The following is an 18,725-nucleotide window of genomic DNA, read 5'->3' as shown; positions in this document are numbered from 1 at the left end:
TTAATTGAACACATCACCATTTGATTGTATTGTTGTTCATTTAATTATGACTCATATTTCGGTCTTTCATGCCATTTTCAAGTGATTGAATTTATATCATTAATATATATTGGAGGACATCAAGCTCAAAATTGGCCATAGATTAAGGAAAATATTCGTTCCCCACAAAATGTCAGATGTAAAATAATCATCTTTTAAAGAGATCAGTAAATAATAGTGGGAGCATGTCATATTTAATTAAAAAGGTTTACTTTGGTATATAGAAGATGAGCACAGATCATTACGACTCAAGTGGAAGCATGTCATATTTAATAAAAACAGGTTTATTTTGGTATATAAAACATGAGCACGTATGACATGCTCCCAATATTATTTACTGATTTTTTACAAGATGATTTTACGTCTGGCATTTTGTGGGGGAGTGACTATTTTTCTTAATTTACGGCCAATTTTGAGCTTGATATCCTGCAATATATATTAATGGCAAACTAGATGGGATAAAGGATAAAATCTGGGTCATAATTAAATAAACAACAATACAGTCAAATGGCGATGTGTTCATTTAAAAATTACTGTACGACTTGCTCAGAAACATAAAGAACTGTCTCTCAGAGTTTTATAAGTACCATCAACCTCATCCCAAAGATCAGTGTTTGTTTATTTAAAACTGGAACACCTTGAGGATGTTTTCCTTGACTAACGGGAGATCATCACTCATCTACAGGCTGCTGCCTAGGGCTGCAGTGCAGGCAGAGAATCTGGAGCATCACACAGGCACCTCATGTGTGTATTGTACCACTACAGGCTCTGTTACCAAAGCATCTTACACTGTACCTGTGGTGGGGGATCCAAACTCACTGCAAAGCAAGTAATGGGTTTTAACAAGGTCACATTGCTCCAGTGTTTGACACATTATGGAGCCCATTAGGGAAATAGTGTCCAGAGCTGGAAATACGTCCCATGTGCGCTCAGTATGTCTGTCAGAGGGGCTCATCCAAGATGTGGAGGAGGCCCTGCCTGACGTTACAGAGAGTGCAGTGTACAGTCATCTCCAAGTTGTGGCTCATGTGGGCACAAATGACATCTGTCACTCAGACTCTTGAGGCCATCCTCAGTTTGTACAGGCAGTTGGTGGAAGTGGTGAATCCTCATGACCTTGCGTTGTGATGCAAGATGAGCTCATGATTTGTGGTATCATGCCCAGAATTGATCGGGGTCGTTTGGTCTTGAGTTGAGTGGAGGGTCTCCACCAAAGACTCCATCGATTCTGTGACAGTCTTGGCTGCAAATTCCTGAAGCTAAGTTATGGGGTTGGAAATTGTATGATTCCCGTTGATACGTACAGGGATGCACTACACAGAGGAAGCAACTATTCAGATAACAGAGTACTAGTGGAGTGCACTAGATGATTGTTCGAGGTCCTCTGATGACCACACACCAGTCAAAGTCAATACATGCAGAGCAAAATCAGATGGTTTACAAAGTAATGACACTCTGAATGTCAAAATTTGAACAATTAACTGCCAATGCAATCGTAACAAAGTCCATGAATTTACCTCACCCCAGAAAAGTTATCACACTCACATTACACTCTGAACTGAGAGGTGGGTGAAACATGAAGTAGAAAGCTGTGAAATATTTAATGAGCCATCAAAAATGTATCAAAAGGAAAAGCTGGATGCCATATACAAGGGAGAGTGTTCACTGCAGTCGACAAAAATATTATGTTTATCAAGGTCAAAACTAAGTATGACTGTGAAGTTATGAAGGCTCGAGTAACCATCCTAGGTGAACTAAAGTTGATCGTAGGATGTTTTTAGTCACCATCCAATATGCAGTATCAGCTGTAAAATCATTTAAAGAAATCCTACACTCAGTAGCACGGTAGTACGCCAATCATGCAATATTACTTGGACTGACAAGGAACCCCTTAAGTACAAGGACATGAAAGGCCAATGATGTTTACGCCATTCAACACTCCAGATATTGTCTAGCATGCAGCTAGCATACTGGTTGCAGAATGAGGCAAAGGAGCATAGTTCAAATGGCTCTGAGCACTATGGGACTTAACAGCTGTGGTCATCAGTTCCCTAGAACATAGAATTACTTAAACCTAACTAACCTAAGGACATCACACACATCCATGCCCGAAGCAGGATTCAAACCTACGACTGTAGCAGTCGCACAGTTCCGGACTGAGCGCCTAAAACCGCTCGGCCACCAAGGCCAGCGAACTGCTTAGTCAATGAGTAACTCACAAGATCGCTACAGTGATAGTGGTTTTGATACGAAGTAGAGCAATGGCAACAATAAACAAAGCAAACACTACATAATATCTACAACAGCAGTTGATATTTCATCTGAAAGGAGCCCACGGAATTTTGTATAGTGAGGAAGAAGTAGCAGATGAAACATTAGCATTTCTGCAAGATGAGTCAGTGGAAGGTACAGTGTCATACACGTTCGACTGTGCGAACAATGTAAATGGGGGATACAATGATGACAATCTGTTTTTAAGTGAAAGTGAAACTGAAACAGGTGTCATACGATGCAGTTCATCATCCTTATTGGACAGGGAGCCACAAATCCCATTTCCAGTGAAATGTAGTGAAGGGCAATCATTGCCCAAAGAGTGGGTACTAAGCATAACCATTTACTTTGAAGATTATCTGCAGTGTAGTAAAAAAACAATTATGAACTGATGTTGAATAAGTGCGCAGCAACATGACCATGTAGGGCATAAGAAAAACTATGTATATTCAAAGGATGACAAGGTGCACTTGTTACAAAAACTGGTGTTTGCATGTTTCAAGGAAGCTCCAAACAGTTTACAGGATATGGACGATAGTGACATACCACACTATGCTCATCAAAGCTTGTACAACTTAAAACACTGCTATAAAAATGGAAGCCTTAACATAACAAAATTTCAAAGAAAACATCAACTTTAAGATGGACAGAAAACTGCAGAATCGGCCAGAAAATTTGCAAATGAGATGAACACACTTATCATATTGTTGAGCAAGAGATTGTTGTTCAACTCCGCACAATCGGGATTTGAAGAGGAAATGCATATGAAAGGAGCCCTGAAAATTATAGACACTAGGATAGTTGTATCAAGATCAACTAACATCAATGCCATAACAGATTCATATACAATTATGCTGACTGTTAATCTAGATGGTGCACTGGCTGGAAAGTTATTTATTGTGGCATGGGAAGTTGGAGGTGCTCTGCCCCCCTATGATTCATTGTCGTGTGCGTGATCTTGCACAGGCAGGAAAGTATATTTACATCACAGCAAGCAGGAGAGGGAATATGAGGGCAAGAGAACTACAACTATGGTATGAGCACTGCTTTTGGCCAACAGGTTGTCAAAAAACTTGCTTTTTCTTGATTATTGGTCTGCGTATAAAATTCATACTCTTTTAGAGCAAACTTTCTCTTCTGAAAAGTGTGTGACATTGAAATTCATACCACCTGAAACTACTGGACAAATTCTTGCTCTGGGTGTTTGTTTTATCTGTGCCTATAAAACATATTATTGCACTATACTCAGATATGCCTTGAAGGATAGCCAGTTTCTGAGAAGCTCCAAGACAGACTGTTTCACATTTGGTTGCATGCCATCACATTCCATCAGTTTTCATCTTCCTGCTGCAACAATATGTTTCTATATGCATTCTTCAAGAGAGGATGCCTAGCTGAACATCCTAGCTGAACAACTCCTGAGAAGTGCGCCTTTGACTTTCATGATGCAAACCTTTGCGAACACTGTGGTGCAACACTTCATTCGGTGTTCATGGTGCAAGTTAATGGTTTGTTCTGAACATTTCTTGGATATCAACTATGTCCATTTTGTGAAGTGTAATACACACATACCATAGAAGGTTGATCTCTGCATCTCCTGGACACTCATTTTCTGTTGTCCTCCAGATGCACATGGTGAGTCATTAACAGCTAATATTTTTCCTCTCATAACTGTTAACACAACACTTCCAAATGAGCCTTACTAAAGATTGTACTTGCAACCTCACACTCAAGGGGTTCCTTGTGTGTGTAGACTGAAACATCTATGGATCCATTGCAGATGCACAGACAGTCTTGTGAAGCTATTCTGAACACATTTTCCAGAAACTGTTTTGAAAAGGTACTTTGACAACCCAAAAACAATGAAAATATTTTAGAACTTGCAGCAACAAACAGGACTGACTTCTGACTTTATTGATAGTGTCGGTATATAGGTAGGAATTAGTCATCACGATATAAAAACAATGGTTACTGAAGATAACAAATCTATCAAGATTTGATAGAATTGAAATTCCACCCACCTCTCCTTCTGAAATTAGGAAGATAATAAACTATCTCAAGAATAAAAGCTCACATGGAATTGACGGTATTTCCAGCAGGATAATAACAGCTTGTTCCCAAGAAATATGTGGAATTCTAAGTCACATATGTAATAGCTCTCTGAATTAGGGTATTTTCCCAGATAGACTAAGTATGCCATTGTTAAACCACTGCATAAAAAGGGGACACGTCTGATGTCAACAACTACTGCCCGATCTCTCTTCTGACTGCCTTATCCAAATTCTTGAAAAAGAAATGTATTGTAGAGTAGCTTCACACTTTCGTAAAAATAAAGTTTTAACAAAATGTAAGTTTGGTTTCCAGAAGGGTTCTTCCAGCGGAAAATGCTTTATATACTTTCACTAATGAAATATTAAATGCTCTGAGTAACCGGAAGTCACCCGTTGGGACTTTTTGTGATCTATCAAAGGCTTTTGATTGTGTAAATCGTGGCATACTTCTAGATAAGCTCAAGTACTGTGGTATGAATGGGACAGTACTCAAATAGTTTAAATCATACCTAATTGGAACTGTGCAGAAAGTTGAAATAAGCAATTCACATAATATGCAAAAAAACTGGTGATTTCTCAAACTGGGGAACTATCAAGAATGGGGTGCCGCAAAGTTCGGTCTTGGGTCCTCTGCTGTTCTTAATATACAGGGTGTTACAAAAAGGTACAGCCAAACTTTCAGGAAATATTCCTCACACACAAATAAAGAAAAGATGTTATGTGGACATGTGTCCGGAAACGCTTAATTTCCATGTTAGAGCTCATTTTAGTTTGGTCAGTATGTACTGTACTTCCTTGATTCACAGCCTGTTGGCCCAATTGAAGGAAGGTAATGTTGACTTCGGTGCTTGTGTTGACATGTGACTCATTGCTCTACAGCACTTCAGTATGTAGCATGAACAGGTTAGTGTTCATCACGAACCGTTGTTTTGCAGTCAGTGCAATGTTTACAAATGTGGAGTTGGCAGATGCCGATTTGATGTATGGATTAGCAAGGGGCAATAGCTGTGGCGTGGTACATTTGTATCGAGACAGATTTCCAGAACGGAGGTGCCCTGACAGGAAGACGTTCAAAGCAATTGATCGGCGTCTTAGGGAGCACGGAACATTCCAGCCTATGACTCGTGACTGGGGAAGACCTAGAACGACGAGGACACCTGCAATGGACGAGGCAACTCTTCATGCTGTTGACGATAACCCTAATGTCAGCATCAGAGAAGTTGCTGCTGTACAAGGTAACATTGACCACATCACTGTACGGAGAGTGCTACGGGAGAACCAATTGTTTCCGTACCATGTACAGCATGTGCAGGCACTATCAGCAGCTGATTGGCCTCCATGGGTACACTTCTGCAAATAGTTCATCCAACAATGTGTCAATCCTAATTTCAGTGCACATGTTCTCTTTACAGATGAGGCTTCATTCCAACATGATCAAATTGTAAATTTTCACAATCAACATGTGAGCTGACGAGAATCGGCACGCAATTGTGCAATCACGTCATCAACACAGATTTTCTGCCTATTTTTATGCTCTGCTTTCATATGGCATCATAATATGGGGTAACTCATCACTGAGTAAAAGAGTATTCATTGCACAAAAGCGTGTAATCAGACACTTATTTAAAGAGGTAGAGATCTTCACTGTAGCCTCACAATATCTATATTCACTTACAAAAATTTTTATTAACAATCCGAACGAATTCAAAAGTAATAGCAGTGTACATGGCTACAATACTGGGAGGAAGGATGATCTTCACTAGTCAAGGTTAAATCTAACTTTGGCTCAGAAGGGGGTAAATTATGCTGCCACTAAAGTCTGACAGATAGCCATATAGCATTTAAAAGGAAATTAAAAGAATTTCTTAATGGCAACTCCTCCTACTCAGATGAATTTTTGGATATAGTAAGTGGGTAATTTCCCCAACGCCCACAAAAAAGGTCATGTAATATTTTGTGTAATGTAATATCTTGTATAGACACCTCTTATTAACCTGACACGTTCCACATCATTACGAAGTGTTGTATTCATGATCTATGGAACAAGTACTAATCTAATCTATAGAAGAGTATTAATGCCGGAAAGAGCAGATAAACAGTTGTCATCCTAAGTTAGGCAATGAATCGACAAAATTTAAACTGACTGTAAATTGCACTATGGAGAGGTACATCCTGACTAATTGGATTAAGGACAGAAAAGACTAACCGTGGTTTAATAACAGAAGTCAGAAAATAATGGAAAAGCAGACTTGTACTCTTGGTTAAAAAAAGAAGGTGGAAATGTTGACAGGCATAAATTTGTAGAAATTCATGTGTATGTACAAATACTGGTGTGTGAAGCATTCAACTTCCACCATCATACCTTAGCAAAAGATTCTGTTGAGATACTGAGAAAATTCTGAATCCACGTAAAATCAGAAAGTGGGTCAAAGGCTTCTATATAGACAGTCATTAACAAGTCTGGCATTGTAATAGAAGATAGCAAAAGTAATGCTCAAGTTTTAAATTTTGTGTTTAAGAAATCATGCAGGAGGATTGTCTAGACATACCTTCACCTGTCCGTCGCACATAAGGGGGCACAGAAATAGGCACTGCTGGTGTTGAGAAGCAACTGAAAGAATTGAAAACAAACAAGTCACCAGGTCCCAATGGAATACCAGTTCCGTTTTTCACCCAGTACTCGTCAGCACTAAGCCCTAACTTAGTTTACATTCATTGTGAAACTATCATGACTGGGGGAACACACACACACACACACACACACACACACACACACACACACACACACACACACACACACACACACACACAGATACCTCCCGTATAAAAGTAGGGTAAAAGAATGGATCCATAAAATCATATGACCATGTCCTTAACATTGGTTTGCTGCAGACTTCTTGAACATATGCTCAGTTTGAATATAATACATTTCCTCGAGATGAAAAGCTTGTCCATGAATCAGCATGATTTTAGAAAGCATTGCTCATGCGAAATCCAGCTTGCCCTTTTCTCACATTATATCCCGCAAACCAAGGCTGAAGGGGAGCAGGTAGATTCTATACTTCAAGATTTCTGGAAAGCATTACAGACTGCTAACAAAGGTCTGAGCATTCAGAACAGGTTCCCAGATATGTGGGTGAGTCAAAGGCTGTTTAAGTAATAAAATCAAGTATGTTGTCCTCGAATGCTGGTGTTCATCAGTGACAGGGCTGTCATACAGACAGATCCCAGGAAGTGTGATAGGACAGCTCTTGTTCTCTATATAGATAAATGATATGGCAGATTGGCTTGGCACCAGTCTGTGGCTGTTTGCTGATGAAATTGTAGTATATGGGAAGAAAATACTGAATGACTGCAGAAAGGTACAGGATGACTTAGACAAATTTTCAATTTGATGTTGTGAATGGCAGCCAGCTTTAAATGTAGAAAAACGTAAGTTAATACAGATGACTAAAAAATCCTGTACAGTTCAAATACAGCATTAGTAATGTGGTGCCTGACCCAGTCATGATGATTAAATATTTAGATGTAATGCTGGAAAACTGGGAAATATGAAGTTGGCGGATAAAACTATCTCTATTCCAAGTTAAAATAGTTTAATGATGAATTCATTATCATGAGAAATGTGATTATTAGTGATGAAACTACCAAACTTTTGAAAAACTCAAAGATAAATACTTCACACGGAGGTGAAGGAAACAGTGAAAAACACAGTGTTGCATCTTCAAATTGAGGCAGCAAAAAGAAAGCCGAAGTCTTAAACTGTTTGTTTGAGAAATCATTTATGCTCGAGGATTGTACATCAAACAAACATACAGAGTCCCGTACGGAGCCCATTGTAATAGGCATCCCTGAAGTACAGAAGCAACTGAAAGAGTTGAAAACTCTTAAGTCACCAGGTCCGGATTGAATCCCAATTCAGTTTTACAGAAAGTACTCTACAGCACTGGCCCCTTACTTATTGCATATCTCTCCCACCAGCAGAAAGCCCAAGCGACTACAAAAAAGTGCTGTTGACTCTTGCATAAAAGAAAGGTAAAAGAGCACACCAACAAAATTAAAGACCAAAACCCATAACATCGTTTTCCTGCAGAATTCTCGAAAATACTTTCAATTCGAATATAATAAATTTCCTTGAGATGGAAAAGCTTCTGGCCACACATCAGAACAGACTTAGAAAGCATTGCTTGTACAAAACGCAGCTTGCCCTTTTCTCGCAAGATATTCTATGAAACAAGAATGAAGAGCAACAGGCAGATTCCGTATTCTTATATTTTCAGGAAACATTAACGTGGTGCCCCACCGCAAACTTAATGAAGGTATGAGCATATGGAAAAGGTTCCCAGGTATGCAAGTGGCTTTCTTTTTTAGTATGGACAGGGACTGTGATTGCTATGTGCAGATGTGAACAAAGTTGGTATCACTTCACTCTCAGCTCTAGGCTGTGATGGTTTTGGTTACACAGCTTGAGGCTGCAATGGATGGGCATCACTGTTGTAGGCTGGCTGTGGGGATCCAATGGGCAATCATCATTACTCACGAGTCTGCCAATCAGTTAGCACAGGTGTCCATTCCAGTTACAGCTTGCTTTAAGGTTAATCCCTCAGCATTGGTCGTTTGGAAGGCCATCTAGGGCCATGGCAGGTGACAAAAGCCTACCCAGGGTGCCGAACTTAGGTCTCCCCAGTTAGTCTGACAAACAGATTCTGGGTGCTGTCTGTGGCTGATACTGTTCCTCAGCCAGATGCAGTCACTTAACCTGTTTCACAGAAAATCTCTCAGCCTGCAAGATACGGGCAATCACAGAGGGTGGGATTATTGGTAGGTGTGTTATGAAGACCCTTAGGGGCATATCTGCCAAAGAGGGGAAGAAGGCCTATGTGCACTCTGTGTGCATAACAGATGTGGAATAGGTCCTTCCACATGCCATGAAAAGCACAGGGTGCAGTCGACTGCAGGTGGTGGCTAACGTCGGTATCAATGATGTGAGTCACTTTGGACCGGAAGAGATTCTCTCTGGTTTCAAGCTGCTACTGTAAGTAGTGAAGACTGCCAGTGTTGCTTGCAAGATGAAAGCAGAGCTCACCATTACCAATATACTTGACAGGACCAATTATGGATCTCAGATACAGAACCAAGTGGAGGGTCTGAAACTGAGGCTCAGACAGTTGTGTGTCCATGTAGGCTGCAGATACCTCAACTTGTGCCATAAGGTGGTGGGGTTTCAGGTTCACTTAATATGTCACAAGTCCCTTCAGTCTCGACGGGTGTAGGTTGAACACAGCAAGAACATGCATCCAGGAACCATTGGAATAACAGTTGTAAATTATTGTAGCTGTGTTGGGAAAGCACCAGAGCTCAAAGCACTAATAGAAAGCACTGATGCTCAAATTGTTATAGGCACCGAAATCAGGCTAAAGACAGAGATACGTTAAGCGGAAATTTTTGCGAAGAACATAACGGTATTCAGAAAGAATAGGCTAAATACAGTCCAACGTGGAATGTTTGTTGCTGTTAGTAGTAGTAGTAGTTTATCTTGTAGAAAAATCCAAGTAGACAGTTGCTGTGAGTTAGTGTGGGCAAAGGCCATTCTTGGGAAACAAAATAAAATATAACTGGATCCTTTTAACTCAGATGTCACAATTGCTGAAAAGTTCAAAGAAAACTTGAGTCTAATTTCAGACAAATACCCGCCTCATACAATTGTAGCTGGTAGTGACTTCAATTTATCCCTGATATGTTGGTGAAAATGCATGTTTAAATCCAGAGGTATGCATAAAACATCAACTCTAATCGTGCTAAATGCATGCTCTGAAAATTATTTCGAGCAGTTAGTTCATGAGCCCACACTAAAAGTAAACGGTTGTGAAAACACACTTGACTTCTTAGCAACAAATAATCCTGAACTAATAATGAACATCAAAACAGATACAGGGGTTTGTGAACCCAAGGTGGCTATAGCAAGACTGAATCCCGCAACTCCCAAATCCTCCAAACATAAATGAGAAGTATACCTACTCAAACAAGTAGATAAAAATTAGCTTTAGGCCTTCCCGAGAGACCATCTCCACTCCTTCCAAATTAACAATGTAGGAGGTTCGCTTAAAAACTTCCAGAATGTTCTTAATTTTTCCCCAATGGTGTGCTGGAGCTAAATGTCGTTAGCATCCCTAAACACACCTGTGTTTAATGCGTAACTGCCAGAAGTTTCATTGTTGTATGTCAGTTAGTTGCTGTTCAGTGCTTTATTGAGTGGAATCTTGTGTCACATAGTTTGCGAATTTCGAGACGACATAGTTAGAGGAGTAATGGGTCTGGATTAAATTTTGCATGGAACTCAAGAAAACCTTTACAGAGACACACTAAATAATGCAGGAAGCCTGCAGTGATGAGTAATTAAGCCATACTTGGTGTTACAAATGGTTCACACGGCTTAAAAAAGGCTGTACGAAAGTTACAAATGACCCTCATTCAGGGGGGCCTTGGACAACGACCGATGACACTCATGTCAGGAATGTCAATGAAACTGTTGTTGCCAAATGAAGAGTGTAACATTTCAGTAGGATAACGTCATGAAATCCTAACACAGCATCTTGGAATGCATAGTGTTGCTGGCAAGTTCATTGCACAGCTCTTGAGTCAAGACCAGAAAGACCTTCGCCTCGTGCTCTGTGAAGAGCTTTGGGATTGCGTAAATGAGTACGAGATGTTCCTTAAGGGAAACATAACTGATGATAAGACGTGGGTCTATGATGTTCAGACCATGGTCCAATCTTCACAATGGGTTGGGAAAGTTTCTCCGAGACCAAAAAAAGCTCATCAGGTCAAATCAGGTGTCAAAGCCATGCTGATAGTTTTCTTTGACTTTGAAGAATTAGTTCATCATGAATTCATGCCACAGGGGCAAAATGTTAACTCATGGTACTATTGGGACGTGTTGCGACACCTGTGAGAAAATGTGAGAAGGAAATGGCCCGAAATATGGAGAGAGAATTTGTGGCTCTTGCATCACAATAACACACCCACACATTCATCCCTGTTGGTGCATGGCTATCACCCAAAAAACGAAATGATTGTGCTGCCTCATCCTCCACACTATCCAGATCTGACCCCAGCAGACTTTTACGTTATTTCCAAAGTTGAAAATACTGTTGAAAGAATGGATATTTGCAACAATAGACAAGCTAAAAGAAAATTAGCAGATGATGCTTCATGCAACCCAACAAGAGGCATACCAAGACTGCTTCTGGAAGTGGGAATGGCATTGAGAGCGGTGTGTCAATTGTGGAGGAGAGTTTTTCGAAGGAGACAACGTACAGTAAGTAAAAGGTGAGCATAGAAAAATTTTGCGCACAATGTTCCAATTCTTTTTGAACAGACTTTGTAAATGTAGATCAGATGTTGCTTGAATTCAAAATAGTGGTATTGACAGGAATTATTGAGAGATTTATACCAAATAAATTAACAAATGATGCGAGTTGATCCCCCTTGATACACAAAATGGGTCAGAACAGTGATGGAGAAAAAAACCACGCCAAATTTAAACAAGTGCAAAATCCCCGAGACTGGCAAACTTTTACAGAAGCTCAAAATTTACAATGGACTTCAATTAGAGAAGCTTATAATAGCTTTCACAAAGAAAGTTTGTCTTGAAACCTGGCAGAAAATCCAAAGATACTCTGGTCATATGTAAAAGTATGCTAGCGATAAGACACAATCAATGCCTTCTACGAGTGACAGCAATGGAAATACTAACAATGACAGTGGAGTTACTTAACACAACCTTCCGAAATTCCTTCACCAAAGATGGAGAAGCAAATATTCCATAATTTGACTCAAGATATCATTGGAGTAGTGAAGCAACTTCTATCATTTAATAACAGCAAGTCTTCGAGTCCAGACTGTATAACAATTAGGTTCCTTTTAGAGTATGCTGATGCAATAGCTCCATACTTAATAATCATATACAACTGCTGGTTCGACAAAAGATCCATACACAAAGACTGGAAAATTGCACAGGTCCCCCCAAATATTTAAGAATCGTTCTCTTGTATCTGCCTAGACACATCTGCTGGCTGTGAATTATTCCACTTGCATGGCAAGGTGCGCATGTTGGTTTGTTAAAAATTCTGGAGGCGCTGGGTATCGATCCCAGTACCTCTCGCATGCTAATCGAGCGCTCTACCATCTGAGCTACCAATAAATTACAGGCCCATATCATTAACGCCAATACGTAGCAGAATTTTTTAGACATATATTGTGTCTGAACAATAGTGGCCAATAAATCAAATATTGCTACAATCTTCACACTATCAGGAATGTCAAGAAAGCAGCAGTGTTGGAAATTAACCCACTCTTCAAACAACTGTGAGAGAAGAAGTCGCATCTATCCTATTAAACATGAACTTATCTTTCACTGTTTTAATCTAATATTTCATCATAGTTCTTTAATGGTATATTTATCCAGTTCAAGCAGTTTTAGTCAAATACTGTTCGTGCGTAAGAATTTACTTGAACAGGGATTCGGCAAAGGTGGTTGTTTGGGTAACATTGGAGTGGAGAAATACATGGAGAAACTATTATATATTGCCTGTATACATTGTCAGCATTAAGTACCTTTGGAATGATGAGTGAGTTCACAAAGAAAAGTGCCTGAACAAAAGTGTTTGCCGATGAAAAAGTTAAAGAATCCACATCAATATAATGTGTGTGTGTGTGTGTGTGTGTGTGTGTGTGTGTGTGTGTGTGTGTGTGTGTGTGTGTGTGTGTGTGTGTGTATTAAAAACAAAGATTCTAAGACTTACCAAGCGGGAAAGCGCCGGCAGACAGGCACAATGAACAAAACACACGAACACATACACAGAGAATTACTAGCTTTCGCAACCGATGGTTGCTTCTTCAGAAAGGAGAGGGAAAGACGAAAAATTCAGCAAATCGCAACTGAGCGAATACAAGTTTGTTCTTTTTGACCCGTACACATTTGGGTGAAGTTTCACCATTGCCATACTAATGTTATACGTAAGTAACATAATAAAGGAACATCCTTATTAGTTACAGATGACAGACAGCTATGCAGACATCAGTATGTGTTATTAAGAAAATAAAATTATATCACTGATGACACCGAAACTTCAGTGAAATATGTATAGGTAAAAAAGAAGGAAACTGTGTGGTAAAAGTGCACTTATGGTACACTGCAGGTTTTCCATTGCGTGTTGTAGTTTGTAAATGTTGACCCTACGAGTGACAGGAATTAAACATTACGAATTGCGAGTCAGTCATCACTAGCCTATCAGAATGCTCGTTCGTAATTTCCTATGGCTCATAAATAAAGTTAGTTTTTATTGTATTCTCTTAGGTTCGAATTCAACCACATTCTTGGAATTTTCAACAAAATCATAAATATGCAGGTTACTGCAATGATGGACTTATATCTTGGGCTATGCTACACATGAACCCATTGTGGCATGCTGAGATTTGTTGGCTTTGCCAACTCCCGACATATCCTAGGCCCCAGGCTATATGTACTGGTCAGTCTGTCAGCAGTTATAGTTTTCTTCTGGTCTCATAGAAAACAAATCAAAGTAGAAATTCTGCCGGCAGAAATCATTCTGCAATTATCAATGGCAACTGGATACTATAAACCAATTGGCTACAACAGATGAAAACAAATTGCCAATAGCAACACCCAGCGGAAGAACCTGTTACAATGGAACCACACTTTGGTCAATTGTGTTTGTTCAGTGTGAAAACCTTTATTCAAAATAATATTATAATCACAAAACATCCTTTAGAGCAGCCCTATCAATCTGATCAAATTTTATCCTATGAAGCATGGCAAAAAAAAAAAGTGATGGTGGGGAGCAAAATAAACTGGGCACGATCTAATGATGACATTTTACAAAACAGTGGCTTCAACAAACTTCAGACATAGCAGCAATGTATAACTACAGAAAGAGGAAGACAGAACAGATTTCAGGCAATGAAATGAAGTTTTGTAGAGCAGTTATATTCATCAATGAGTAAGAAATGGTCACTTACAGCAGCATCACAGCTGCACGAAAGACGGTGGGTTACAGAAATGATTTGTGGAGCTATGTAAAGAGTATACAATGCAATATTGTAAAAAAGAAAGTTCCATTAGCACCCAGGAGGAAGAAGAAATGTCAGACCAAATAGCAAATGGCCCAACACACACATAACTGAAACAGCCACTGCTTGGTGGAATACAAAGAAGAAGAAATACAATAACGACATTGTTCTGTTGAGTACATAATTATATCAATAACAATAATCAAGAGGTTAATATGGAGAGCTGTATCAACCAGTCTGCAGGCTGAAGGAAACAGCATGTATTAATTGTTATTTACTTACTTACTCATTACCATTAAGTAAATGTTTAGTGAGTATCCATTAACGTTAGTGGCCATAAGCAAGAAACCTTGAATAAATTAACCTTCAGGTTGATAACAGCCACTCTTTTTTAAGCAAACTTTCCAATACTACTATGGACCAATCTCAGAACAATGGACGTGAACACACTGGCTACAGTCCAAATCAGGGCCAGCGACAGTCATAGCGGTGCTAATCTTCTGCTCATATGTTGGCAATGCGTAAGTTTCGCATAGCCAATGGTATGACTGAGATAACCAAGAAGAGGTGAGAAGTGAGGCAATGTGTTTCTACCACCAAAATTGAAAACAATGTCTTGTTTGATGTTTTTCTGTTTACTCGTGAGCTTTCAGAGAAATATTTTGTGACTATGACTGTGAGTGCTATAAAGTGGACTGATTGAAATGATTCAGTTCTGCAAGGCAATGCCATCCGTTGGGGAATGTCTCATGGATTAATTACAGAGAGACAAAAATGTATCAAATGTGATGGTAAAATGACTACGCAATTGATCTGCACAAAAACAATGAGTAAGTGGGTCAATGTTTTTTAATTAAATCATGGGAGAAGGTATGCCAATTGATGTTTATCCATAAAAGAGCAGCACATTCAATATATTAATAAACATGGGTCCACCTACCTTCTGCCATGATTTAATTAGAAAACACTGATCCACTTAGTCAGTGTCCTCATGCAGACCGATTGTGTAAAAACACAGAGCAGATATATATATTTCACTGCTTTTTCAAATATATCATTGGTTATGGTGATTTCCTTGGTTTCCAAATACTATCACAGTGTAAACAACAGTCACTTAGACAATGAGCAATTGCATTTATAATCCTTGTTTACAACAATGTTTCACCTTTTATGTATTACTTTGAAACAAGTCGTCTGCCTGCTGCTCTCTCAATGGCTGCATAACACAAACAGCCGCACACTCTTTTGTTCACATCAAGTGCTGACAACATTCCTGCACGAAACACATAAGTACGCCACTGGCCCTATTCTAGATTTTTACCAACACATTTCTCCTCCACTGTGATCATGACATTTCACCTCAGACCACCATTATAAAAGATAGATGGATATTTCATTTCAGATAATTAATTAAACAAAATAACACAGACCAACAAAGCATATGCTATTTGTCCTTTTCTATATTAATGACTTCAATGACAACTGATGATTTTAGCCTTAACTTACTTCAAACTGCTCAGATATTATTGCAGTTAGTATTAATTTGGATATTATGATTAATTCAGTCTATTGTCACCAATCTTATGGTGTGATAATTCTCACAACACTGTTACTTCTATAACTATATAGCAAGATTGTATGCGGTAATATATTTAGCTTTCCCACATTAGGTGTCTATAAATGGACAGTATGTAACCATATTGAAATACAGCATTATAGGCTAGAGACTATTTCACCAAAATATTTTCAGGTTGAAAGTCTACATTCCCATGAATCAATTTTTGTTTAATGAAGAAACAAGTTTCGTTTCACTAGTTTTCATGGGCGGGAATGATTTTCTAATTTTCTCCACATTTATTAGTGGTTATTCCAATTCCAATTAGAACTGAAAACATGATGAATACGAACCTGATGATTCTGTTAGTGTTCATAAAATAAAGTTAAAATTTAATCCATTGTAGTCACCATTACTGCAAAAAATTATACTGTTTTATCATAAACTTCAGACACAATGAGAAAGCTCATACTATATATAAAATCTGCAGAATTACATTGTTATGTCTTATTAAAGCGGATAAAGAGGAATATTGGATACAAGTCATCGGCTTTGACCAGTAATGTGAAACACACAACAAAAACTGTATACAATATGGGACTATAATCAGTATTAACTTTTTCAAATGGTCTAGGCTACGAATCAGTCTGCCACTCCATCCAGGATATTTTAATTTCACATTTGTTCAATCTGCCAACTCAAAGCCAAACTTTCACCACCTTAGAACTCAACCTAGTCCTTGGGAAAAGCTACACCTCAGTCTGTCACCACAATGCCCCTCCCCACCACATTTGTTGTCTTCACCAAGTAACAACTTGCCTGCTGTGAATACACATACAAAAAGAGGACATCACAGCAGCTGTTAATATTATGACAGTGGTCAAAACCAATAACTTGTATCAATTATATTCCTCTTGATCCATTAAACCTATTCAGATGTCAACACAGAATAATATGCTTAATTCCACAGTATTCCTAATCTTAACTAGGAACTTTGAGGTACTCACAAAATGAAGCAAAAATGGCAAACAGAGTCATACAAGAAAAGTTTGTGTCAGAATAATATGTAGTGGCTGCTGATCATTCTACAGCAGGGGTTTTTCAGTCTGACTTATAAAACCAATGATATTACAGAAACAGATGCACCACCATTTTGTGACATGCTATGTCACTATGTGATAATATGAAATATGTGAGAAATATTTACAGCAACATGCTTCAAATTGTTGCCCTGCAATATAATAAGAATAGATTTTGGTTGCAACACAACATGATGTTTGAAACTGGATGTTGTTCACACTAGTGTTATAGTAACCTGAAGCATGGCACTATAGGTACTATCAAGCAATGAAGTTAGTGTTAAAAAATGGAAAAACTGAACAAAGGCTGAATATTCAGCACTTTTTTAATTTTTTTAAGGAAACAACAAAGTTTGTTCAAATATGGATCTATGTATTCTTAAAAAAATTACAAACCAACCTCTACTTTTTTGTGCATGACCATTTCACAAGCACGTTTCACTGTATTTTATTCGCAATCACGCAGTGTGTAACACACCAAGAGCCTGAGAATCCACAGAGAATAACAAAGATTCTGGGGGTCACTGAAGGTAGCCACAATTAGCAACATTAAAATTCAACGTGCATCTTGACTTTACCATACACAACTCCACCAATGTTACCAATGCAGAAGCTCAGATATGTGTAACAAAAATGACTGAGTACATTTCTTTTTGTCAGCTGCCCCTCTCCAAAACAAATCTTTTCCAATTCACTGACTCTTTCTCTGAATTCAAATAACCTAAGACTTCCTAATTTCTCAAGAAAAGTTGCCACATTGTATTAAATGAAAACAATAGTGGAGAAGAACTTAAATGCCAATTAAATAGACAACTATAAAAAGAAATACTGACCTGGTATGCAAACTGCCACACTCCTTCTAAACTGGACCGACAATTAACAGGCACATAATTTTCTGAGAAAAGTGTTATCAGCTGTTGATCCGAATGTAAACCTCTGCAAACTCTCTCAACTGTTGGTTCTTCATTTGCTCCAATTGTGACACAGGGTGCTGCATAAACACAGGATTGTGTAAGATTTTGCACTTACTACAAATACAATCAATCTGAATTCTCTGCATGGTACTGCAATCTTGTTATATGGCACATAACCTTTTTTCCCCAAATGTATTGGAAAATATTTAAGCAATTTGATGGTGCAACTGTTATTAATATGCTGTAAGTGTATACAAACATCTCCAAGTCCAGATCAACGTAAATAATGTTTTCCTTTTAGAAAGCTATTTGCACATGACTGTATTACTCCACTAAAAAGTATATATCCATTCTTACAAAGTAATTGTTGTATTACTTTAGTGTGCTACTTTCTCACTACACAAGAGCACACTGCAAACTACCAAACATACAAGAAATAACAATAACATAAAAAAACATTTTTCAGGTCTCATTTTCTACTTTATAACCAAAAACTGGCAAAGAGGTTGCATAATTAAGTAATGCTGTACCTGATGATAATCTCCCAGAGTACATTCTTATGGACAGTTTTTAAATACTGTTATGTAACTTTTACCATCACTGAACACTGTTCCTGGTACACACTTCTCAGGGTTAACCATGGCTAAACCAGGAACAAAAAATTTGACTGACAACTTCACAAGGCCACAACTATTGATCTGTTAAGCTGCAGTCACACAGAGTT

The 18,725-nt window shown here is 38.5% G+C and overlaps 1 protein-coding gene across 1 annotated transcript in view; it reads right to left on the bottom strand.

Annotated features, from left to right (window-relative positions):
- Positions 1-18,725, bottom strand: part of LOC126298197 (uncharacterized) — a 114,217-nt gene that overhangs the window by 94,163 nt on the left and 1,329 nt on the right. Inside the window, exon 3 of the mRNA XM_049989504.1 lies at positions 17,921-18,078. Within this exon, the coding sequence (XP_049845461.1) occupies positions 17,921-18,078 (158 nt within the window). The remainder of the gene's footprint in view (positions 1-17,920; positions 18,079-18,725) is intronic.

This window comes from Schistocerca gregaria, chromosome X (assembly GCF_023897955.1).
Source record: "Schistocerca gregaria isolate iqSchGreg1 chromosome X, iqSchGreg1.2, whole genome shotgun sequence".
Lineage (NCBI taxonomy): Eukaryota > Metazoa > Arthropoda > Insecta > Orthoptera > Acrididae > Schistocerca > Schistocerca gregaria.
The sequence above is the reverse complement of the archived record's forward strand: the minus strand, read 5'-3'. Positions and strand labels throughout refer to the sequence as shown.